The following is a 26,369-nucleotide window of genomic DNA, read 5'->3' as shown; positions in this document are numbered from 1 at the left end:
CTGATCTTTCCTGGTGCATTATGAACAAACAGGATTTGTATCCATCTCACTTAGCCTTTTGGGGCCAAGCAGAGCAGCAGATAAAATACAGAGCTGGTTTTGTGTGGAGGCCAAGGGTTCAAGTGTGATGCAGGGTCAGAAGCAAAATGAACAGAGTCTCGGCTGAGTTCCCATCACTTGAGTGACGCTAACTGCTGACTGATAAACAAATGACTGGTCTCAGCGTTGCCCTTGGTTCTGCAGCAGTGTGCTGTCAGACTGGGCCTCCGTAGGACATTCCTGGCTCACGTGAGCTGCAGAAAGAAACTCTCTCTGGAGATAGCTGACGCGCACCCTTCCCTTTTGCTCTGCTTTTATGTCTTCGTTGCCTTCTGCAGTCGAAGGCAGTTCCACTGCACAGCCCCTCTGGACCTTTTTCTTCTTTGTTTGGTCATTGGTGCAATGTGGATTTTTCTACTGATATCCCAAAAGGCTGTGATTTGAACCTCCCAGGGACCTCCTCAACTACAGCAGTTAGCAGCCCCTTTCTTTCAAAAGGCATTGGCACTTGGGTGAGTGAAGAAGTCTCCCTGGGTATGAAATTGCAGTGAGTCAAAGTGGAATTACGCAATTGTCTTGATAGCATCTAAATCTGCTAGCTAAATATTTCCCTCTTAACCTCTGTTGTTTCTACCTGCTGGTACACCAAAGGGGTGATGGAGAGAGAACCAAAGTGTCTAGACTTGTAAGCTTATTAAATGCAGAACAAGAGACTTAATGAAATCCAGCCCATAGATAAGCCCTTTCAAAGAGGCCAGAGGAACAGCATCTGCTTCACCTTAAATGAACAATGAAGCTTTTTGAAATGCTGCATTGAAAACAAAAGATCATGCCCAGTTTACTGCATTAGCAGCCTCACGTGGTGCAGACCTATTGCTAGATGTGACTACCTGTTTGTAGGCTGAGAGATGGCTGCAGGGCTGCATGATGGCAGGGGAATATTAAACTAAAGTGAGCTGCTTACCTGTCTAAGTACAGGGCTTCAAAATGGGTGCGCTTTGATAGGGAGCCCTGTATGAGCTGTTTTGTGTTGCGTGGTTCTTCTGCCAACCCATTACAGTGTGTCTTGTGCTGGTTTCATCCTGATCTTAGCCCTAGGAGACCTCGACAGGAGGATCTGGAAGGTGGATGGTGTGATCCTATTGCTGGAAGCTGGATTTACTGTGCCCAGCTTGTCCCTAAAGGGTGTTGTTTTGCCCTATATGAAACTAATGAAGGAGAACTAGCAACCTCCTCAGCTTGTGCCAAAGCCTAATGGCTCTGTCTTTGAGCATTTGCTAATATCAGATCTTGATCTTCATTTGCTGCAGACAAAGCTGATTTAGGGATTTTTATTTTTTTTTTTAATCTTACCTGGGGTGGAAGCAGAAACTAACTGGCTATCATCCTCCATCATTTACCTCTTGGAAGACTTTTAATCACAGCTATCTCTGTTCCTCCAGCCCAGTCTCCTGGAGGCTGAAGGCACCTGCTCTTCTGCAGCATTCCTGCTGGTGTCTGTGGCAGATTGGGGAGTCTCTTGTCTGAGGTTCTCGGACTCTTCTGAAAAACTTTGAGCGCTTGGTTATCACGTCAGCTGTGGTCAGTTCTGCCTTGCATGTTTGTCCAGTGTAGTTCTTCCCATGCTTTTTTGATGTAATGTGCCCAAACTACAGGCAGAAGAGACAATCAAGACCCATGTATTCATCCCAACCTTTAGGGATGAGATTGGAAAAGCAGGTAATCTCTTCCAGAGCTCTTCCTTTGCATGGATCCATGCTCTGGTTTTAGTATTTGCAGCTGTTTCGGGCTGTCTCATTACTGGTAGCTCAATCCATTCAAATGAAGATAAAGCTGACACAGAAGAGCTGTGCACTGTCCTCTGTTCAACAAGAAATCCTCTGCACTACAGCTGTGCAGATGAGTTCTTGCAAAGGCTGAATTTACTTCACTTAATGGGTGTCCCAGGAGGTGGGACAAATGCTTCTCTTGCATGGTGTGCTGCAGAAGTCCAAGTCCCTGTGCTACAAAAATCCACTCTAGGATGCAGCTCAAGCAGCAAACCGTGTCCTCCAGCGCTTTGGGAATGTTTGTTGCAGCTTCTCAGGCTGCTAATCTCTCAGCCTTGACATTCAGGCCTGAGAGGAGAAGCAAACCTGTGCTGCCTCTGTTATGTGCTTGACCTTTGCAGCAGTTGCTGCTGCAAAACCACAGTCAGAGTGGCGGCATGTTCTTTGGATGGAGGCTGTGATGCCCTGTGGCTTTTGGAGTGTTTGCATCAGCTGTTGCTGGAGCTCTGTGCGCTGTTGGAACTGTTGCCAGAATTGCTCTGATCTGACACCAAAGCCGTACAGAAATGGATTATCTCCTCTTAATCGGGAGCATGGAACAAGCTGCTGATTATCCATACCCAAAGGACTTAGCAGAAGTCACTGCGGCTTCTAATTTATAATGTGCCGTGTAGGATCCTCCTGTACATGTTTGGTTTGCACACACTAGGAGAAGGCTGAAGCTTTGGAGTCCTATATATCTTTATATATCCTGTCTAAATATTTGCTTATGGTACAGCTATGTATGCTTCTGGGGGTCTCTCCTGTTGTAATTTAAATCACTGTAGCAGTAAGTTCTATATTTTCAGCAATAAGGGTAATACTTTTTTGGTAAAATGAAGAATTCGGGAGTTGTTGGATTCCCCATTGCTAAATGTCTTTAGACTAGAAGTTTTACTGATTCTTTTTTTTTTATTTTTTTTTTTTAATTTTCTGGCATGTATGACCTCAGATATGTTTGAGCTACATTGGATCAGTGGGTGAGATTCCTTGGCCATGTAAGAGTCTCCCTCCATGACAATGACAGCCATGGGTAAGCCAGTGAGCTGTGTGACTGTGATGACATCTCATGCCACAAACAGCTACAGCAGTCAGGGCTTTAAACACCCCCACTACCCCAGCTCCCTTTTTTGAAAAATAAAGTTCCCTTGGCTTGTCTCAACTTCATCAGTCAGTGCCCTCCCGTTCCCTTTCCCAGGGATTAATAACATTAATAGGATTAATGGTGACATTAAGACTGCATAAATGCTCGGTCTCATTTATTAAACTTGAACTGTCACCTCTTTTGCCCTTTTGGGCTGAAGTTTTCCATGCCGGGGGCTGTGCTAGCCAAGCAGAGCCTTGGGGAAATTGCTCAGCTGTTTTGGGGAATTGGAGCAGGGACAGGACATAGCACATAACTCTCCTTCAGTGTTTCCGCTATTCTGTTGCTTCCGAGATAAGATATTCTGAGTTTTTTCTTCTTAAAGACACCTCCTGAAGCTCTTGGAAGGCGTAACCCTTGTGCCAGGCCTTTTCTGGGGAGAGAAATGATTTTTTTTTTTTTTTTTTGTAGGCTGATTGCGGAGTAATTGGGGAGGGCAGGGCCCTAAAACCCCTTGAGCGAGAGGGGCTGCTGACCCTCTGCCCTGCAGTACCAAGTCTGACAAGTGGCTGCTTGTTCTCCTCCCCCTGCAGTTCACAAGCACTTTTGCTGTTGTGCTTAAACCAGGTCTTGTCCCTTTCTTCTGTGTGCTCTGGATTTAGGGAAGGCAAGCAAACTTCTTCAACTCTTGTTGTATGGGAATGGTATGTACAGGAGATGAATATGGGATGGCAGGAAGGTTGGGTGCTCCCATTGCCCAAGTGACAAACAGATCTATAAAAAACAGTACAGCCCAAGCCAGCATCTGGGAAGCTATTAAATGCCAAGAGTCCCATTTCTGATCCGCTCCCCCTGACTTTTCCATTAGCATTTAAGATAAAACAAATAATGAAGTGTAAAACGAAACCCTTTTGGGACTGTGAGCGGAAAGAAACCAAATCCAAGCAGCAGAAGCCGGCCAGGGGTCTCTGAGACTGCACCCACCCCTCTGCTGTGTGGGGACTGGGCAGAGGGGCTGGAGAGGGACTCCTGTTTGTGGGCCCTATGGTTATGTTGGGCAGAGTATCCACAGGTATAAAGTGCAATCATCCTGTGCGTTTTTTAAACATCCCCTTGATCTTCTAGTACAAGCCCTGCGTTATTCCTGGGTGCATGAATCGGTTCCAGTAACTGGCTTGTGGCAGAGACCAGGTGGCTAGTCAGGGAGGCCAAATACCTTCAAACTCTCCTGAAGCTGGGGAAAAAAACCCTGGAATCGAATTTCTAATCTGGTTTGTTCAGATAACCCTTGGCTTCCCAGTCACTGTCTCCAGGTAGGAGTTAGCAGGAAGGTGTGTGGATACAGTGGGAAGTGTGGCTGGGGAGTGTTAATAACCAGGAACGAGGCAGAAGGGACGAGGGAAAACTTTGGGTTGTCTCCTCTCCAGTGCTTCAGGCTGTGTGGAGGCGAGCAGTGAAAGACGAGCCCTGCAGGTGCTCAGCCTACTGCTCCTATAGTTAGAACCTGGCAGACCATCGGGGCGCTCTGACTTACTGAAATAACTGCCCTTTGGGGACCTTCATCTTACCTTCGTTCTTTTATTGGAAACTGCCTGCAAGAGCAGAGACCCAAGGCCTCATGCTGCTCGTGTACCAGGTCCCCCCCTGTGTCTGTGGCACCCGGGACTTTGGGGTTGGCCCTGGCTGCCAGCACGTTTATTGCTGCAGGTGGCACCTCTGGGTGTTGTGGCACAGTGGGAGTGCTGAGAGCAGAGACCCGGTGGACCTTTAATGCTTGCTGTGCCAGAGCTGCAGGGGGTTTGTGTTGCTGAATAAATATATCTGTGTGGTGGAGAGAGCTCTACAATTACAACCCATCCTCTGGTGAGAGTGCTGCTGATGATTTCATCGTTAATGTAAAAATAATAGGTTTAGTCTGTCTGCTGCCAGTCACGTCTAGATGAAGGCACGGCCTTGTTCTTCCCTCTCCAGAAAGGGATGACGTTAAACTTTGTTTCAACCAGGCCAGCAAACAGTGAGAAGATCCCTAAAATTTTACAGAAGCAGTTGCTGAAAGTCAGTCCTTCAGGCTTGGTTTTGGACCAGTGCTTGCCCGGGGTAGGGGTGATGGAGTGTTTTAGGAGGAGCAGGAGGGAGTAGCCACCAACACATTTCCTTTAGAAAATCCCACTTGTGGACTTCTGTTTGTGCTTTCCCACTCACTGCAACAATAATAAAACAAAGTGCTTGCTGTTTGTGGAAGTTTGTGTGTTCTTTTGTTCTTGTTTAACTTTCTCCTCTCCATCTGGAGGTTTTTAAGGAGGTACATAAACCACTGATTTTTAGCTGCCTTCCTTGAGAAGGGTGATGCTTCTCTGACGGTGGTGGGAACCAGAGGGTAGTTTTATCAGGCTTGGAACGATCCTGAGGTCAAATTATCTCAGAAGGAGATCTCAAGGCAGGGAGGCTCTTGCCCCGTAGGCTGGGGAAGGTGGGGGTTGGGAAGAGAGCCTAGATTTTGTAGCCGAACAAAGCCTTCAGCAACAGGCAAAACTGCATTATGTATGGACTTGGAGGAGGGATCAAACAATCTTCTGCCATCTCTGGTCCAAGCGGTTCTGCTGTTAAGATCACAGGTAAACTGCTCTTACCCTTTTGTTTGGGTTTTTTTGTTGTTTTTTTCTTTTTTTTTCCAAAAGCTAAGATGCAGGCAGCACACTTTATCCTTGGCTACAGGAAACGGTGCCTGGTGCTCTCTGGTTACTAATTTGCTGTCAACCAGTCAATGAGCTATTGTTTTTCTGTTTAAAATTAACTCTCTCTTCCTCCTTCCTGCACAAATGGGCCATCTAGCTTATGTATGCACTCTGGTTATTTGCGTAGTTGGGAGCTGCTCCCCTGGGTGCCCATTGAGTTGGAGTTGTTCTGGGGTCTTGTGGTGGGCATGGGTGTGTGGTAGTCCACGAGTGCAGAGCTGGAGCTATTTCATTAGTGTTAAATGTAATTTAATATCTTGGCGTCCAGCTGATTGCATGCTGGATGAACAAAAATAAGAGATGTAGAAGAGCTCTCTGTGCAAATATAGCAAGATGAGGGGAACTGAGTTAATGGGAACAAGAATGCCATCCCCACCCTTCAGCAGCGTTTGTCCTCCTCAAGCTCTGCAACAACTGTTGTAGGAAAGGAGGCTTGGAAAAATGTGTATGTGTGAAATACCTTAGTGGGTGTCCTAGAAAGCTCCTCTGAATGGGGGTATGCGGGAGGTAGCCAGAAGGAACTCGCTTTCAGATTTTGCAGTGATGTTTGAGGAGGAAAGTTGGTGTTTTGGTGCCGAATGGACCTGGGTCAGCAGGCTGAATCAGCTGAGAAATAGTAGATGTGTCTGAAAGGTCAGTTGAGATTGAGGAAAGGGTGCAGTGAAAGTTAGACAGGGATGGGGAGTGAAGGGAAGAGTGAGTAAATGGAGGGAAAAGAAGCAGCAGCAAGGGAGGTATGTTGGGGAAGGCCATTGAGTTTTGGTCATGAGGAGGTAGATGGAAGAGCTGGGAATGAAAGACCTACTGCTCGGGGAGGAGGCAGCATGAGAGAAATGAGGAGAAACCCCCTATAGCTGACCCCGAACGAGATGCACGAGTGGTGATGGTCCCTAGAAATGTAAAGGAGGGAGGCTGGGAAGGCTGGGCTTGTTCTGTTTTGTGGGATGCAGCAGACCAAGATGAGGCCAAGGGTATTTCTGCTGTCCCCACTTTCCTAATTCAGAGGTAGTGATATTGTGCTGTGTTTTAGCTTCTTCCCTGCACTTTTGAGCTTCTGCCAGCCCTGAGGTGCAGATGGCAATTACGTTTTTGGGCCCTCAAGAAAGTTGTTCTAGAAATCTTGGGGTCTGGCAGTTGTTTGTGTTTTTTCACCTGTGAGGCTGCAGCCCAATTGTTGTTATGGTCTTGAAATGTTTCTCTAATCAAGCAAAGTTTGAGGAGATGTTGTTGTGCCTCCCAGCTTTCCAAAGTTTATATGTCAGGGCTTTTGCTGTGACACTGGCATGATTTAAGCCTGTACGTCTTCAAACTCTGCAGAAGAGTTCTTCCCATGTCAGTAAGTGCTAACACATGTTTGAAAACAGGGCAGAGAAACAGCTTGTGGATTTGCCCTGCCCTTTCTGAGTTCATATTCAATAAATGTGTTAACACTATGTATTCATCGGTTTCACAGCACTTCTGGAAAAAGGTTGTTAAGCTATAGTTTGTTTTTCCTTGATGGAAATGTGGTATATGCAATAAGGAAGTGAAGGCGTATTAAAAGCAACAAGGCACATATAGGAAAAAAAAAATGTTTTTCTTTGGAGTAGATGGCGTGGCTATAGGTGGCTTCACCTTCAAGGTGAAGAGCTGTGAAATAGTCATCTCTTTTCCTCCAGATTCCATTTATTTGTCTCTATTGAGTTTTGCTGTGTTGAGGAGCGGCTGCAGGGTGGAGTTTGCATCTACAGATGCGCCTCTTGAGGAGGTGCTGGGATAGTGCTGGTGCATTCCCCTTTACGGTGGAGCCTTCGGGGTCATTGCTCAGGCAAGAGCCTTCATCTGGGAATCCATCTTACTATTGTGGACGTTTTATGAGTAAACCATTTTATGAGAAAATAGAATTAATCTTTTTTGTGGCAGTGTTCTCCTATATACGCTAGAAAGCATAGTTGTCTGTACAGAGAGGCAAATTAAAGGGTTTTGTAAGACAAAAGATCCTTAGTAAGTCATAACCTGAACAACATATTAAGAATTTACCCAAAGAGCTGGATGGCAAATTATCTGAAACTAGTTCATTGCACCCATAAAAATTTAGCGTGTTCCCTTCTGCATGCTTGAGCCTGGTTTTATTTGGTTTTAAGGTGTGTTGAGTAATTGCATGTCTGTCTGGTATCTGCACAGTTAATTTGGAAACCTCAAACAGTCTAAGGGCAGTTGAAAACACATTTCTAAACTAAACAAACCTGGTGCATGAGAAATTTGGCGTGTCTGGCAACCTGTGGGAGCAGAAGGGTGAGTGGTAGCCCTGGGAGGACACCAGCACACCCAAATGTGGCCAACAGATGGTCATCTGAAGAGGAGCAAGCTATGGAGCGTCATCCTTCCCTCCAGGAAATTATTCTCTGGAATAAATGCATTTCATTCCTGAAGATCAGGAAATTCAAGGCCAAACTTTGCACTTCTTAGTGGTTGGCTATAGGTTCAGCCCCGAGGACTCCTTGCCTCGGGCATGGCTGTAGGGGCAGAGGACACCAGTGCCTCAGTCCTGCTGGTGCCGGTGGTGGCAGGAGGCAGCTCAGACCAGGTGGTTTGACTGCTTGCTCCTTTGCCACTAACGTTCATAGGGAAATGCCAAACCCGCCTGTGGGTGAAGGGGAACATACCTCTTTGATGTGTTCATCTAATTTCCAGGAGCTGCCTTTGATTTAGGTAGGACTGTGCCCTACAGCCCTGTGTTCTCCTCATCAAAAGCTCTCTTGTATGAAAATCCCACTCTTAGTATATCTTGAAAATGTTGCTATGAGGAATATGAAAATGTTGCATCCCTTCTTACTTAAAAAAAAGGATATTTTCAGATAAGGCCTATGAATCCAATAGAAAAAGACAATATTGGGTACAAAAATCCACGCAGGTGGGTGTACTGTCTGGAGGTGGGATTTGCCCTGTGCCTCGCAGTGGGTGGAGTGATTGCGATTCTGTAAGAATCTTTTGTATCAACAATTCGGGAGAAAGATTGGTTTTGAGTTATTCTTGCAGTGGAAACTGATATTTTGGGGAGATGTGGTGCTCTCCTGTGATGTGTTACTGGCAGGGCTGGTCTGCCCTTAAGCTGCAAACAGATAATACATCTCATACCTGAAAAAAAAGGAAATTGCCAAGTATCTATGGTTATGTTTTTCCCACTGTGCTCTTTTATTGAATGGTTTGTTTAAAAGCAGAGATTTCTTTTTTTCTGGGATTCCTATTGCAGAGAAATAGCAGATATGTCACATCCAGTCTTTCTTAGTTTCATGACGTCTCTAGGCTTTCCCCGAGTGCTGGGCATTGAGATTTTACCCTGAAATCCAAACGCATTAAAAGAATAAACAGAATCCAGAGCTGTAGATAGCCTGACTGCAGATTACTGCCTCTTCTATCTCTAAAAGTTAATTGCATTGGAAATGTCATCTTCCTTTGAGCACCAAAGTCCATAGCATCCACAGGATTTATTTTGCAATATGGACAAATTTTAAACTTCTTGACAACAGGAAAGGTTTTGTGGCTCTGGTCCCACCAGGCGGCTCGGCTGTGCTCTGCAGATGATACTGCTGGTACCCTCGCCCCTGCCCGTCACCCAAGCCACAAGATGACTTTGCATCAGTGGGACTTAGCTGAGATGAGTTGAAGCAGTAAAACGTAGATTTGGCTGCCCTATCAGGTTGGACAGATATATCATTATCAGTATAAGATATAGAAGGTGTGTCAGGCTGGCTGAGGCGTGTTAGCCCCCTAACAGCGTCTGTGGTCAGTCCTCCAGCAGCCCCAGCCCTCCTCAGGCAGGGTCCTGTGTCTGCAAAGCTTAAACATAGCAAGGTGGTCATTTTGCTCCATGTCACCCAGGCACCTCTCAATGCTCTGCTCTTGGTTAGGAGAACCAGAGAGGACTTTAAACCGCTTCGAGCTCCTGTGGGCCAGTTTGTGAAGCCATTCCTGGCGTTATGTGTGCTTTTACCTGTTTGTCGACAGCAGGGCCAGGTCCTGTTCTGGGAGTTTAAACAAGACAACAGGCAGGGAAAAGAAAGCCTGGCGTCCCTCTGGATAGCAGCGTCTCAGAGAGCGTCAGCGAAGTATGGTTCGTCGTCTGTGAAAAATGTTTGCATTTGACAGCTTTTCACAGGAAGCCTGTCAGAGTGATAATTTAATGAGTACAGATTGCTTGCAACACAGCTGTAAAACGTGCTTTTACAGTGCTGTAAAATAAGCAACCGAGGCCTTTGTGTGTTTGCTTTGTTTGAGAACAAGTCAACTTCTAATACAAATGAAAGATGGTCATTTATTTTACTCAGCACACAGTCAAGATGCAAGAGAGGAACCTGACATTTTTCTTCTTGCCGTGGCAAGGTTAATGCTAGGTTATGTTGGTGTTTGCTAATCAGCTTGTTTCTGTGAAGGAGAGAATTAATATCTAATTAGATATAGGGAGTTACCAGTCAGATTAGCATTTTAGTAAAAAAAAAAAAAAAAAAGGATTTTGGGACTTTCTTCTTTGCTGCAGACATTTCTGCCCTTGGCTTGCAGAGAGAAAAGCTTAATGTTCCTTGCTGTGCCCAAGCTGATTTCTTGAAGGGGAAGCAAACTGAGGTTGTAGACTTGCAGTATGCCAACAGCTAGAGTAAAATGTGTGTGTGTGTGTATATATGTACATGTGAAAATATATATATATACAATTTAATACCTGCTACTGACCAAGCTAAATGTGCTTGCAAAGCATGGAGAAAGATGTTGCTGTGAAGATCAGGTGTTGTGTCCATTCCTGCTTGCTGGTGTGAGGTGGGCTCCTCACCCTCGATGCTGTGCTCAGCATCCTTCCTCTCCACCTTCCCAACCTCATCCTTACCCCAGGAGCCTTGAGGTGCCAACAGGACCACCCATGGGCCAAGCCAGTGACACCAGTCATCAGGGTGTCCTGTCTGGCGTGGTTCAGGGATGCAGGCACGTGGGAGGCTTCACGGGGCAGGAGGGTGGGTGCTGGCTCTGGGCTGCAGGCACATAACCTCCTCTGTGCTCCTCTCCTTCTTATTTGGCAAGTGGCACTTGAGAACAAGTGTTTTCTGCCTGAGAAGACGCTGGCTGGTGCTTGAGCCCAAGTTGATGGCTTTGCACATGCGTGGTCCTTCAGCAGTGTTGTGTTGTGTTTTTATTAATGGCAGGTTTTGGTGGGAAGTTTTCATTTCCTTTATTTACCCTCCTTTTGGACAAGGAAAAGCTGCTGGCTGGAAGACTGCAGGTGCACAGGTATTTGCTACTAATTAGGCTGCAAATTTTATTTCAGGATAATTAATGAACGTACCTAGTTCTAGCCCACATGAAAAATTGCTGAGCATTGAAGTGCTTCGAAGCCTGGATACAGCTTATTTGACTTCCACTTTGGAGCGTAACCAGTAAAATGAGTTGGGGCAGGAGAATAAATTGGTTATGGTAATATGAATGTATTACTTGAGATAACTTTCCTGGTTTTAAACATTGTTTTAGTTTCCTTTAGGCTGATGGTTGGAAGTATTTAATAGATTTCCCATCAGTATAACTTCAAAATCCCATTCTTTTTGATGAGTTTCCTGATGCATCTGCCAGCTCTCATGCCTGGCACAAAAATACTTGAACAACTTATTTGGTGATACTAGAAGGTCTGAGCAAAGGAAGGAAGTGAGCCTTCAAAATGATTAAGTGAATTAGAAATTAATATACACCGAGCTAATCTCTATAGTATAAACTCAACAGAAAAAAATCTTCCTGGAGAGGAAATGCCAGTCATGGGAATGAAAGTGGAGGTTCCTGCTGATATTGGACAGAGGACGTGTCGGGTGTTTGAAATCAATCTCTTCTTCCCTGGATCATTTCTCTTGTGCTCCTAAGAGGGTGCATTATATACGGCCGTGTCAGGCACTGAGCCACATGACTTTGTTCGTCAGGAACTCGAAGAATGTTTCAGTTTTTCCAGAAAATGTTTTCTGTGTTAGGTTTTGTTTGTACTGGAGCACTTTGAAGACTAAAATCTGAACTTCAGCATACTTTTTAATACGTTTTAACAAGGTTTAAATTCACACTGGGCCAAAGTATTTCCCCCCCCTCCTTCTAACAACTTCTGGCTCTAAACATTACTCCTTTGAGGATTAAAAAAAACCAGAGGCATGTTTTATTAAAAAATATTTGTTGAATATGAGTCACAGAAAAGCAGAGGTCAGAATCCTCAGTTGCTGGTGGCATGCATAAAATAATATGCTTCCTTGCCTGTGCCCTGCATGGTGGTGGAGAAGGTTGCACCCACGCCCTGGGGTGCCAAGGTTCCCTAGGGGGCTGGAGCAAGCGCAAGCACCACTGGCACGTGATGGTTTGTCCTGGTGGCACCTGCTCTTGCTCTCCTTAGCTTCTTCCCAAGGCCACACGGTGTGGAGTTTGTTCCAAAATAGTCCAAAATCAGTTGGCTTAGTGGATCCATCCCGTATTTTTTATTTTTATTTAACTCATCTACACCAAATCTCCAAGGCAAAGGTTTGGCAGTGGAGTGGTCTTTGCTTAGACCCACGTGCCAAGGCTTTGGTGGCACTGGTTTGGTGGGGGATGTTCTTTAAACTGACCTGGCAGATGAATCGGATGGCCCAGATGTTGTTGGGTCAGCTCTTTATTAGCATTGGAGACATATGTGGCACTGCCAAGAGGTGTGACGGTGCTTCGGCAGTGGCCACTGTCTGGCACCAGGCTGTCTGGTGCTCCCAGGAGTGGGGATTTGCTTTATGAAAAGGATGAAATCCAAGGACCCCCATCTGTGCTTTGTCATCTGAGAAATCTTTTTGTCATTCTTGTGCCAAGTGTTTGGCCCTTTGATTTTTGAGCAAATTCTGGCTTAATTGTGGGGTGGGTATTTTTTTTTTTTGATGCTGCCACAAACATCTGAAGCCCTGTCTGCAATCAGGACCAATTGGGTAATTAGAGACAGGCCCTGCCCCAAGAGCTGACAAACTTGCAAGATGAAAGAAGCTACAGGTAGATGTGGGAGTCTACTTTGAAAATGCATTAAAGTTCGTTAATTTTTGAGACTGATTTATGATCATTTGAGAAAACAAATTGACAAGAACTGAAATGGTTGCAAAAAGGCTGAATGATAACATAAGAAACAATTTATTATTTTTTTTTCTTCATTTTGCTGACTTTTGTAAGAGTATTCAGATTTGCATCAAAAGATATTTCAGTGACACAAAACTTCATCTGGAGTGGTGGGGAGGGGTCATCTATGAAGAGTAATAAAAAAATTCAAGATACAGAAATTGTTTGAAAATTCTGAGGAGTCTTTTAACCTTCCATTTCTTTTGGGTGATGGTCTCATTGAGTTTTCCAGTTAAGCGAAGGCAGCAGTATTAGAAATGTCTGAACGCACAACCCAATGCTTGTATTTATCATATTTTCTCTACTTCTTTTCTAGAGTTCTTCAAAGAACTTCTTGAAAATGCTGAGAAGTCACTGAACGACATGTTTGTGCGGACTTATGGCCGTTTGTACATGCAGAACTCTGAGCTGTTCAAGGACCTCTTCGTGGAGCTGAAGCGGTACTACGTTGGTGGCAATGTCAACCTGGAGGAGATGCTTAACGAGTTCTGGGCACGTTTGCTAGAGCGCATGTTCCGCCTGGTCAACCCCCAGTACCACTTCACGGACGAGTACCTTGAGTGTGTCAGCAAGTACACCGAGCAGCTGAAGCCCTTCGGGGATGTACCACGGAAGCTCAAGCTACAAGTGACGCGTGCGTTTGTGGCTGCCCGCACGTTCGCGCAGGGCCTTGCCGTCGCGAGGGACGTCGTGAGCAAAGTGTCCGCGGTGAGCAGAGTCTTGTGATTATTCCCACGGAGCTGTGATGGGTGGTGTCTTTCATTGTCCTGACTAGGTACCTAGAAGTGTTGCTGGTAGTTATCATATCATAGAATCATATCATAGAATAACCAGGTTGGAAGAAACCCACCAGATCATCGAGTCCAACCATTCCTATCAAACACTAAACCATGCTCCTTAGCACCTCGTCTACCCGTGCCTTAAACACCTCCAGGGAAGGTGAATCAACCACCTCCCAGGGCAGCCTCTGCCAGTGCGCAATAACCCTTTCTGTGAAGAATTTTTTCCTAATGTCCAGCCTAAATCTCCCCTGGCGGAGCTTGAGGCCATTCCCTCTTGTCCTGTACCCTGTCACTTGGGAGAAGAAGCCATTACCCTCCTCTCTACAACCTCCTTTCAGGTAGTTATAGAGAGCAATGAGTTGAGTGCAGAGGAGACCAGATTCTGTTGCATGGCAGAGTAATCTTCTGGGCGCATCACTGTCCTGTAGCCCCGTAGCAGGGATGTTCCCCAGGTTGATGCTGCCCTTCTGTCTAGGGAAGAGCAACAAGCAGGAAATTAAATACCTTCTGCAAGGGAAATAACCATGTTTGCTTGTGTAATGGCCATATCTTTTTCCTAATATTGCCTTCAAATTACAGCGAGTCATGGATGCTGTAGGCATCCATTATGGAGCAGCTGACAATTTGCCTCTTGCTCTCAGGCACTGGGGAGAGACTGTTAGCATGAGCAAACAGTATTTCTATGATGACAGTAAACTAGAGCCATGTGCACAGGGCAGGAGCCAGTTGTGCTTGGTGCCACACATGCAGCATGAGTAAGACCTCAGACTTCTATGGTCAAGTCAGTTTTTGCTTAGGAGTGGTTAAAGTGGGATGACTTTTTTTTTTTTTTTGTACGTAAGATTTGTGTGTAACTTAGCCTGAGTTGTATGGTATAGGAAACAGGTGTAATCAGTAATGCCCTTGAAGTGGTTGTGTGCGATAACACATACTAGTGATTTCCTTTTAACAAGCTTAGCTTATTTCCTGTGGGCCGTGGAAGATTTAGTATAATCATTTAAATGGGCAGAGAAAGGTTTACTGGCTGTCTACCTGGTTACAGAGTAATGAAACGCCAAGCTGAATGGGCAGGCAGCAGTTTGAATCAACTGAAGTGCAAGGAAGAAAAGAATAGTAGTAACATGGAAAAGTATAGCTGTTCAGGTACTCTCAGGAGCAGAATGCAATTTTGGAGGCAGCACAAGCAGTGTCATTAAGTGAGATAATTTAAGTTGCTTTGATTTTCAAGGATAACATTAAAACACTGTCTCTCTGAGAAAAAAAAAAAAATCTGCTTCCATGTTGATTATTCTTGAAGAGATACGAGAAAGGCCTGTGATAAGCCTGCATGTATGTGATAGGGCAGAGAATATTAACCAAGGGAAGAGTTGCTGTACTAATACAGCCAGGCTCCAGGTTGTGAGTTAGTGGTGACAGTTTTAGGTCCTTAGATATCTTTGGCCCCATTTAGTAGCAATGACTCTTGTGTTAGACGTGTCTGCATGCTGCTGGTTGAGGATGGGTGTTGTGGAGCTCCATAGGTGACATGCAAGGTCCCTCTTGTAAAGACACAAAGTCCTGCAGCCTCAGGGATGCTGTTCTGTGGTGGGAAGCAGATGTGGGAGGGGGGAGTGGTGCTGGAAGAGGCCAAGTGTGGCTCTATGTGAGGTCACTGGCTGAGCTTGCCGACCTCTTGGGTGGGGTTTCAAATTTGGTGACTCTTGTTTCTGGCTGTGCAGTGTTGTGTGGTCAGAAAGAAAGGGAAAAAGGACTTTCACTGCTGGAGAATGCAGCTGAAGTATTTGGGTGGGAGGTCCCTCCACTAAGCCCCAGTACGGTTTTGGGGAATGTGCAATCACTTGAAAGGCAGCAAACGTGCATGGATGAGGGGTCGTGTTTATGCTCCATCTGCTCAGAATTCATCAAAAAGTCTCCAGACTTGACATGGGACCATGAGGGCTATGGTCCCCGCATCTGTTACAAATCAAAGTCGTGAACCTGAGGTGGCGTGATTTCTCTTTTGCTTTTGAAGATCCTGGAGTGTAGAGTTGCCTTCAGCTCTAGAATTAATTGTTCAAGTGTGGAAGGTTACCCAGAGACCCACTCAGCTGCAGAAATAGCTCACGCACCATGGACAATCCTAGTTGCTGCACTTTCCACTCAACTTTCACAAGTTGCAGTGGAAATCCTGCAGCAGATTGACTTTTCAAAGTGGTAGCAAATGTCCCTGCTGCTAAATGCCTAAGCTTTAGTTACAGCTAAATAATATAATCTTTTCTATAGAGTTTTAATCTCATTCAGTAGAAATCTAACGTCGCATTTCTACAAGATGCAATGGGAAAGTCTATACACAAGTTTAAAAGCTGATGTTTTTATGCCTGCTGCTTTGTGGTTGTGTTTTGGGGCTTTGAATGTTACATATAGAGCTCAACAAAGCCAGGCTAATCTATATAATGACTCTGACTTTGCTTCCTTATTACTTTTTAGTTGTACTAGGATGACTGCTTATACCAGGGATTAATTTGAGGGATAAATCTTCTACTCTTCTTTATAAAAAAACTGTCCAAAGAAATGCAAATTAGTTTTAATTTGTAATGTGTTTTGTAACAAATGAGCTAAAAATGTTTACTTGGAAATCCTCAGGAGGAAAAATACAAACTGCTGGAAGACCCAGCTGCTCTTTACTTTCCTGGGGTGCTATCAGGAGAGCAAAAGAGCGCTTTACAGTAGAACAACCTTGATGGCTTTTTAATGATTCTATGTATTTTGACATCTTCACTAGGGATATGTATTTAGAAAGGCATTATTCTTGCCTGAGTTTGGCAGTAAAGGGGGAAAAGAAGAGAGAATATTGAAAAGCTGCAAGTAGATGTGATTTCTGAGCCACAAGGCTGGAAATTACCTTTTAATTTGGCATTGGATGGATCAGAAGCCTCGTGCAACTGCCCAAAAAAACAGTGAAGAGAAAGTACAGACTTTCTTCCAAACTCTTCAAATTTTGATGCTAAAGTCTTCACCCCTCAAATTCCTTCTATTGAATCAAGAAAGTACAATGTTCTCTAGATCCATCTTGGAGAGCAGATCCAAGAAATCCCTGGTAGAGATTGTCCTGCATCTGAGGTGGGCTCTGAGGGGCTGGGGGCCTCCAATGCTTCTTCCATCAACTGCTGATGCATGGTGCTCTTTCTGACCTTCCTGCCCTTGCCTTCAGGAGACGGAAATCTACCCATCCCCTAATTGCTCGCTTGCTACTTAGCCCTCAACAAGCGCTGAAGTTAGCCCCCTGCTTAAATTGCTGCCAGCAATGACATTTCCTGCCCCAGCCAGGGGTGGAAAAAAAGGAGCAAATACAAGCCAGAGCCTAGAGTGGCTGGAAAAGGGTGAGAACCTACAGCTGGGCAGTTCTCAAGCTGTAGAGATGTTCACTTAATTAGTTACATGTGATTAAACCCACAGCCTGGTCCAGGGTCATGACACCTTTGAGGGCAAAGTGCCCAGGGGCTTGGGGGTGCAGGTCAACTGTGGGTATGGGATGGAGGTCTCTGTTGCAGGGAGAGGAGAAGTAGTTAAGGACTTAGACCCCTGACTGTTTTGTAGGGTCGGGAAGAGTCTGCTTGACTCGGGCTGGAGGTCAGCAGCTTGGAGGAAAAGGCATGCAGCAATGCAGCATTGAATCCCTGTGTTTGTGTCACTGTGTCTCTGCAGAGCTGCGGGCAGGGATGTGTGGATGGGACGTCGCTGCAGTTACTGTGGTAATGAGTTTTCTGGGGTCCTCCAGGAGGCTTGTGCTGATGAATTGTTTTGGGGTGGTTCTACTTTTCTCTCTTGCTCTTGTGTCCAATAGCTTGAGGAACTGCTAGGAGCTGTGGAGGCTTTTAAATCACCTCCCTGATAACCATTTGTGTGCTGAAAGCCACGCAACGTGCAGTTGCCCCCAGAGCGGCTGGGCTGCTGGAAACGGGCTTCCAGCGCATCCTTGGAAACCCTGTCTGTTTTGTCCAGGACAGGCAGCAGTTTCAGTCGTATGCAAGGAATGGTATTTGTTTTGGAAGCACAGATAGGAGTCGTATGAAGTAATGCACAGCTTCTTATGAGGAATATATCTACCTCCTCATCTGCTGTCCTCAAGAGACATTAACAGCCAAGAGGAAGCTGCTGGAGATGTTTGTGGTGGGTGGAGGAGGCTCAGTTTCCTTGGTATCTATGTTTCTTCCCTAATGAAGTGTGATGATAGCAGCCAAGGAGGGAATTTTCTTCAAACTGTTTATGAAAGAGAATTGCGGGGGGGGCAACTGATTGCCCTCCCACAGCCACCCCTAAGCTGGAGCGAGAGCCTGGTGGGTTTTTAACCCTCTTTGCTCCCTTATCTCTAATGAGGCATTGTCCATGGAGCACATGGTGAAGTGCTGAACTTGCTTAAACCAATCAGCCCCTGGCCGTCGTGAGCTCCCTGACCTCCAGCTGCATCTCCTGAACCGTGGCTCCTGCCCTTTCAGCATGGATGCAGAATGTGGACCAGACATTAGCTTAGAAGAGGCAGTGATGAAAATAATGAAACACTGAATTAATAAGAATTAAGGCCTGTATAAATGTGACCCTTATAATGACTGTTTGAGGATCGAAAAGTGTAGTTAACAAAGGTTCAGTCTCCCTATGTACAGTCTTTGCCCTTGGCTTGACTTAAGGGGCAACTCTTGATCAGTCTTCAGGAAGAAGGTCACGTTCCTATATCCCACGATGCTGGGCACCGTTTAGTCAGGAGCAAACTCTCCCAGGGAAGTGACAGAAATTAAATGTGTTCCTTGTGTGCGTAAAGAGGAGATGGGGGGCGGATGCTGCTGCTTCATGGGCAACCGTGAACCCGCCAGAAGAGCAAAAGAGCCCTTTTAGTGTTGCAGAGGGGCCTCTGAAGAAGCAATGCTGTCCAGATAGCAAGATGCGAGCTGTGGGGCCAGACGGAGGGGCCAACGGGCGCGAGGACGTTGCCTTCCACGTGCCAAGGGCAAACATCAATGCAGAAAACAATACCAAGCACTTCTCCACATCAAAGATGACCCTGAGAAGACCTGCCAAGAATGTGGTTGCATCTGCCTCAGCTCCAGCTATCTGAGGGTCTGTGCTAGGCATAGCCTTCAAAGCATGCTCAAGCAGCAATCATCGGGGATTTAACGTGCTGGGAGGCGCACATGGATGTGGCTGTGGTTTTGGAGCTAATGGCATTGCCCAGGAGTGTCTCAGTCCAGTGGGTTTGTTTTTTTGTTCTTTGCTCTCCCCCATCCCTGCAGTGCTGCTGCTGATTTTGAAAACGAAGTGAGGGATAACTATAAGTTTTTGGGTGTAGCTGCTAAGATAAATGTTCTCTCTGTTTTGCTCATTAAAGCAAACTGAGCACTTCTAATAATCTGCTGTGTCTCTGGGTCAGGGAGACTCGGGTGCTTTGGAGAAAAAGCTGTGTTTGAAAGGTACGTTGGTTCTGTGGACACCAAGAGCAGGAGATGCTCACCCTGGCATCTCTCTGTTAGTGTTTGGTGGAAGAGGTATCTGCTTGGCACCGAGGTCCCCTTTGCTCCACGTGGGCTGGGGATGCCGGCAGAGGAAACAAGCACGTGGTGCTCGCCTTTTGGCGCATCAACATCAAGACTGAGCAGGCTGAGTGAGTGGTGGTGCAATTCGCAGCAGCTCTATTTCTATCTGGCACCGTTACTTCTGGGGCAGGGGTTGGAAAGGACACTATGAATAGGGAATTGAGCATAAATGTACTCTTGAGCTTTTCCTCACACAAGATAAAGCTGCAGCAGACGTTGCCACAGGCAGCAAATGCTGATAAGGCATGGAACAGCGTGGTTCCCGAGAAATGCTCCTAAATATGCTCCCTTGTGCAAGACCCTCGGAGACCCGAATCTGTGGTTAAACCAGGTTGTTTCTCAAGTATTCAAGTGCTAGCAGTGGGCCAGCAAAATTGGTTAAATGCTTAGTTAATTCCAAAACACTTTCCTTGGAATATCTGGGGTGGGGAAGGAAACCAAGAACCGCCCGACTGATCTTGTGCTTCAGTGTACTGAACATCTGGACCAACATGTCCCAAGATGATGCTCTTGCACAACACTGAGGGAAGGAAAAAATGATGCAAGTAAGATTGTGTTGGTCCCAAACACTGATGACATTTCATTTATCTGTATTGGATGCTCAACCTGGAGTGTCCTACAGTCATTCAGTCTGCCTTGGAGTTGGTTTTGAAGTCATGAAATCATCTTTCTGTGTCACTGAGAAGTTACTCCGTTCAGTTGCCTTTATCCAGGATTGCCCTAATTCAGTTTTTTTTGCAAAGAAAATACAATATAAGTAAAAAGTAGTTTTAACTGTATTTATTTATTGTTGGGTTTTTAAATTTTTTTTGTGGCTGTGCTGGCGGCATGGCAACGCTGTTGTTGTGCAAACGTGGAAAATAAGAAAGCCTGAGTTATTATAAATAGTTGTTACATCTGTCAGGATTCTAAATGTTGTTATTAACATTCTTAATGTTAACCTAAGGGTAGAGTGAGAGAATAAAATGTGGCTGTCTGTCTGGCAGCTGGAGGGAGCTCCCTGCAGGACCGTCTCTTGAAGCTCTGTCATCCTTCCTCAGCTCGTCCTTGCCTTGGGAAGGAGGTCAAAAACCGCAGCTGCTTCTCTGAACTTTATCTGCTTGCACAGATTGTTTTCTTTGTGAGTTTTGGTGGCTTTGTGGTAGGCTGTGACAAGGTGTTTCACTAGATAGGTATGTGCTTTAGCGGTGAAGTTTCTACCAGACACGTATCCAGGTGCAACTACCAACGAGTTGGAAAAGGCCAAGGGCAAAAGGCAAAAAATTTCACTTATGTGAGACTCAGAAATGGGATGGCTATGACAACGTACCAACAAAAACCAGATTTTACCAAGGGCGTATTGTTTTTACAAGAGCATGATTGCATCTCCACTAGTAAATGTAAGTTGGGGGGGAACCTTAACAAATATAATATGAAACATTTGATTTAAGCCCAGAATTATTTTCTTTTCACTTAATTTTTGTGGATTGCATGCAAATCTGTTTTTTTTGTGGAGCAGGTACGATATGAATGTAAAGATTGGTGCCAAAACACATCTGTTAGCAGCTTTTAATCTTCACATTCAACAAACCATATAGACATGGACAAATTGTAATTTACATGATGAAACCACAGGGTGATGGATTGCTGCAGTGGTGTGGAACGCTACGGAAAGGAAATAAATTTCACAAGATAAAAGGAAGGGGTTGTAGTGCATTTACTTCTATTATAAGCTTTTACAGGGTATTTGCACTACAGCATACTACCTGGACTCAAATCTACTAGAGTAAATCCTCTTCAGCAAATAAAGCTTTCTTTAGGACTTTGCTTTATAATAAAGGAGATTATTTGGTTTTGAGGGTCATTCTAGAGTAGAGTTTGAATGAACTTGAGTTGCTTTCCAAGATAAACATAACCCCAGAACAAAGCATATCTGGGTTTACTGTTACATACAATGGTGTTTTAAGAGCTTGCACCTGGTGTGGCAGAGCGAACATTAAAAGCTTGTGAAGAATTGCCAGTACAACATATGGCACAGCCCACTGACTGATCCTGAATTGGTCTGGACTGGGTACAGGCTCCTTGCCAGGGGTTATAAGGTTCCCGTTGCAGCAATACAGAGCATTTAAGCATTTATCACTGTTGTAATGAGGGTAATTGCTCATCATCTTCCTCAAAACTCTGTTAGAGGTGATATCTGCTTGTGCTTTTGTGTTGCTTTCTGACACTATGAAGTGCCAGATCTGGACTGATTAATTTCCCTTTTGCCTTCCGCTTTGCCTGTGAACTAAATAGCAAACTAACAGCTTCCCTGTGGGTTATGTCCATCACTAGTTAAGACTCAATTCAGCAGTAACTGTGGGCTGGGGTTTGTCTCCTCATTGCCCCCATTGCCGTCACCTTCTGCTCAGCTCTGTGCAGGGCTCAGAACTGCAAATGTATGGAGAGAAGGAAGCAAAACTCTATTTGCTTTTAAAGTCATCCTATGCCTTTATTCAAAGGACCCAAGACAAATGACTGTCCTATGTCATCTGCTGTGGAATGCAGGGAAAGTGGCTTTGGTTTCCCCTGCATCTGCTGGGACTCATAAAGATCAATCCCTATGAAATATCAAAGCAGGGTGGATGCTGCAGGATTGCAGCCACCCAGCACACGTGGGGCGGGCCGGGAACCTAAGATGGGAAGGTTCTTCTTTGGTCACTGCCATGTGGGTGATTTTTTTTTTTTTTTTGGCAATGCACTGCCATGCAATCCCTTTCATAAAGCTGCAGCTTTCCATGATAGAGTTAGGGAAGTCTCCTGCTCTTCACTCTGCTTCAAACTGCTGTAGCACCTGGCTGGTGCTTTGAGCGTTTTCGTAATTTTTCCCAGAGGAGGATGCAGAGCACTCCTATGAGGGCCAGCAGTGCTAGGATGGCCAGGATCTGCTGATGAGCCTCAGGTATAGGCGTTTAGGTCCTGGCACCTATCACTGAGTGACATGGGAAGGCATTTTTATCAGACTAAACTGGGGCAACCTTCAGAGCTCTGTCTTTGGGTGTGAGAAGCTGTTCGGTTCCCTCTCTTCCCCACCACTCCCCAACTTCTTTGTTATGCAAGGACTGCACCATCTGGATGGCAGATGATACCTTTGCATTTGTCTGTTTTCAGTTTTCCTATTATAAATCATCTGATTGAGCTGGTTTCTGTCGCCTGAGCTCTTCCCAGTGTTTGAACTACCTCTGCTTTAAAGCTGTGCTGCCCCAATAGGGAGCGTTTTGCTGGGACTCCCACTCCTGCTGTGCCTTCCAAATATATATATATGTGTGTGTGTATTTATGTGTGTAAGTTCTTGAAGCATCTGAATTGGATTCCCCCACTACTGCAAACAGCTTTCTACATCATGTCTCCTTTTGCTCAGCCAAACGGGCTCCTCATAGACAAAAGGATGGGTAAAGATGGCGAAAGAGTGGTTCTGAATGAACATTGCTTACCAGCCAAAATCAAGCACCGAGCTCCATCAGCAGCAGAAAATTTCACTTTTGCTTTATAACCAGTTTCCTTGCCTACTGATGAGAAATTGTGGTCTTGCTGGAGTTATCCAAAACACAACAGATTTTTATGTCATCTCCCTTCATAAAGAAAGAGTTTTAAAATCTGCTGATGTTGTTAGCAAAGGCAACTTCATTCTGTAGTAGAGCCTCATTCTGTAGAGCCTCATTCTGTAGGCTTCTTTTGTTGTCTTGTGCGTTTTTCTTAAAATCTGTTGCATCCTGGTTTCATGTGCTGCCAACTCATTTCTGCACCAGAAGATCATGTTCAGTTTCTCCATGGCCCTTGTGCTGAGATGGGCTTCACAATAGTAACGTCCTCAGCAGTATGTGGTACCAGAGTTTCCTCACGTACGTTCATCTCTTTTCAGTCCCGTCATCCTCTGCCATAAAATTGGCTTCCAGATCTCCAGCAGATGACATGTGGAGGCCATCCATGTCTCCAGTCGTTTGTATTGAGTGAATGACTTCTCCCTTCCTTGGGGTGGTGTGTGTATGTCTCCTCCTTCAGCAAGGGCTTATATCATAACCTATTTAGAGCACTGTCCATAAACTCCTTACAAGGAGTGTCAAGTGCGTTGCTTAAAATGCCAGAGACCACTTCTATTTTGTAACCATATCTCCGATCACATCTTAATTTTCCATTTTCATGTGTGGCTAATTAACATTTAAACTTGCTCATGAGGGAGCTGCTCTGTTCAGTGCTTTAGACAGACCCACCACGCGGTCGGCACTAGTATGTGGTGCTGGAGCTCATGCTCCTCAGACCAGCTGGGTGAAATGGTTTCAATGACTGTTTTGAAGCCAGGCCAGAGAGTGAATCAAACATGAATGACCCTGAGTCACTTTGGAAAACAGCCCTGTTGAGGGCTCAGGGGGGTGACGTGCCTGCTGCAGATAGCTCTGCTTGCACACCCAGCAGCTGCGTGTTGGCTTTGAGGGTCCTCCCAGTTTGTCCTCAGCTGCAGGGCTGTTGCTGCCACCTCCTTCAGGTGTGGGGAATGGCATTATTTAGTGTGATGGGTGCTGAGCACACATGAACCTGAGTATCTGTTATGTAAATGCAGTGTCACGTGAGTTGAATGTAAGATGAAGGAGCCAGTGTCTCTGCCAGAGAGCCCTGCTGGGTGATTGTCTGGGAAGAGCCAAGCAGCAGTGCCATGGAAGAGGAAAACATGCTCCTGATACGTTTGGTGGGCAAATGCATGAGGTTTTTGTTTTTAATGACTGAGGGCTGATTTTCTTCTCCTTTCCCTTTTTTCTCTTTTAAAGGTGAACCCCACACCACAAGGTACGCGAGCACTGCTAAAAATGATGTACTGCCCGCACTGCCGAGGTCTGGTATCGGTGAAGCCCTGTTACAACTATTGCTTTAATGTCATGAGAGGCTGCTTGGCCAACCAAGGGGACTTGGATGCTGAGTGGAACATCTTTATTGGTAAGCCAGCATGGGTTAAAATTGCACGTGAGCATATGCTGATACTGTGTCCCTCCCCTGAAGGGCTTTTGTGAGTTGCTGTGCTGAACTGTAGCAGGATTTTCAGGTGTCTGTGATGGGTATCTTTTCCTTCAGCATCTTTGTTTACAGACTGCCTTTTTGGAGTTCACATTAAATTCTAAATAAATGAGACTTGTGTTGTGCTAGTGGCCTCTTTGCAGCAGGCTTTAGGAGGATGGAGCTGCCATGTGCTTGTAGGCTTGGAGCACCTCTTCTGGCTGGAGCAAGTGCATGTGCAAGCTGGTTTTTTCCATACTACTACTTATACATTGTTGTCACCCTATAGCTGTCCTTCCTAAAGCCAGTTTTCTTGCTCAGAAGTCTGGGAGTCTCCCTGCCAGCAGGAGTGAGCTTTGAGAAAAGCTGTAGGCCTGTATTTTACATTAAAAAAATTGAATGGGACATGTGTCTGAATCTGTTTTTAAACAGCTCATTTGGCACTCGGCCACCATCCTTTTTAAATGTCGATCGGCCTTTACGTGACACTCTGTGAGTGCTTCTGCCATGCTCTTCCTCCTGTTTACTAGTTCTCTTCTATGCTTTTAAATGGCATTATTAGATACGTGAAATCTAGACCAAAATGTTGAATGCTGCCTTGGGTCAAGGCTTAGCAGAACTGGCAACATATCCCATTTTGAGGGCACAGGCAATAGGTAATGTTAAATGTTTTCATTTGTGCTCCTTTTTCGGGAGTGTTGATTTATCTGTGAATGAGCATCCTTTGAGAGCGGTGGCTTCCCTCCAGTTAATGTGTGATGAAGTGCACATGCAAAGTGTCTGCCTCTACTGACAAGGCTGTGGTACTCTTACCATCCCACTCATGGGAAAAAAAAGAAAAAAGAAAAAGACTTAGAAAGAAAAGATTTCCCTTTCATTAAACTGTGAGATCAAAAAAGGGAAATTGCTGATAATTGGCATTTCAGGCTAGATTTAAATCTTAAACTTGTTTTCCTGTGTTGTGTGTACTTTTCACTTCACTGCCCATGCCAACGGGAGGGTTGTGTGCAGGGTGTTATTTTCAGAAGGCTTTTTTTTTGCCTGGGTATTCCATATAGGGAGTTAAATGTGCCACTAAATCGGGTTTCCAAGTCATTCTCTGGGAGGCTGACTCCCCCCCATTTCTCTCAGCCGTCTTTCTCATGAGAATATTAAGTATTTCAGCTACAATTGTTGCTGAAATAGCTCAAAGCTAGGAGACTTGCAAACATCTAGTCCAAGTAGAAAAGAGGAATCCCATGAAAGGGAAGGGCATAATGCCAGAAAACAGACAAAAGCACAAGCAGCTAATTGCTGTAGGTGGTATGCAGCTAAAAACGAACTTCAGGGGAAGCCAGGGAGCCCTGTCACACGAGACTGATCAGGGACTGCATACGATAATTAAGATTATTAAACAGGAGAAAATAAATAACTGTGATTCTTAGTTGGAAGCAAAGCTTTCTTCTTGCAGTGCTTCCTCCCCAAGATGTTTCTTGCCTGCTTAGTACTTAAGTATGGTATTAAGCTTTGTTAAATTTATTGGCAGGTTTGTTTCTTGCACTCTGGGTTGGTTTTTGCAGTGGAAAACACATAGTGACATCTTAAGTTGTGCTTCCTCTACACAGTTTAATAACCGAACAGGTGCTGGTTATGTTGTTGATTTTGTTTTCCATATTGATTTGCCGCTTGAGGCAAATTAAATTAAATAGATCTGGTGTTTGGGACAGGGCATGTGTCACAAATGTCCTCTGTGTGTGTGTCTAGAGGTTTAAATAAATGAAAATAACACCAAAACCAAATCTACCCCCATCCAAACGCACTCCATAGCAACAATAAACCCATCTGCATGAACTCAATGCTATTTTGGATCATGAGTTTAAAAACGAGGTTATAATGATTTAGTGCGTATTAAAACTGCATTTTGAACCTAGTGAAATAATTTAAAGACAGCTAAGTGAGAGAACCTCCAATAAATGCTGCGAGTACATATGAATTTGGGTGCATATGCATATAAAATATGCATAGGTGTGAGTCTATGTGCAATCACTTGCATAAAGCTTTCCCAAACTGAGATGTAAAGCTTGTAGATTTTTCAAGACAAAAAAAACTTTACTTCCTTACTTCTGCAAAATATCATTTAAAGTTGCAGCATGCAAAATAGTGACTGAGTTGTACTCTTTTCTCCCATTTAACTATCTTTAAATTATTTTGTCTGCTATTCCTGACACAATCGTACACCAATTAGGCAGGGG

At 45.0% G+C, this 26,369-nt stretch overlaps 1 protein-coding gene across 1 annotated transcript in view; it reads left to right on the top strand.

Moving 5' to 3' along the window:
* The window catches only part of GPC4 (glypican 4), a 67,696-nt gene that overhangs the window by 31,009 nt on the left and 10,318 nt on the right, over positions 1-26,369 (top strand). Inside the window, exons 3-4 of the mRNA XM_069868083.1 lie at positions 13,105-13,496; positions 23,916-24,081. Of these exons, the coding sequence (XP_069724184.1) occupies positions 13,105-13,496; positions 23,916-24,081 (558 nt within the window). The remainder of the gene's footprint in view (positions 1-13,104; positions 13,497-23,915; positions 24,082-26,369) is intronic.

The sequence above is a fragment of the Phaenicophaeus curvirostris genome, chromosome 13 (assembly GCF_032191515.1).
Source record: "Phaenicophaeus curvirostris isolate KB17595 chromosome 13, BPBGC_Pcur_1.0, whole genome shotgun sequence".
In the NCBI taxonomy this organism is placed as follows: domain Eukaryota; kingdom Metazoa; phylum Chordata; class Aves; order Cuculiformes; family Cuculidae; genus Phaenicophaeus; species Phaenicophaeus curvirostris.
Note: the sequence above shows the minus strand (reverse complement) of the source record. Positions and strands in the feature narration are given on the sequence as shown.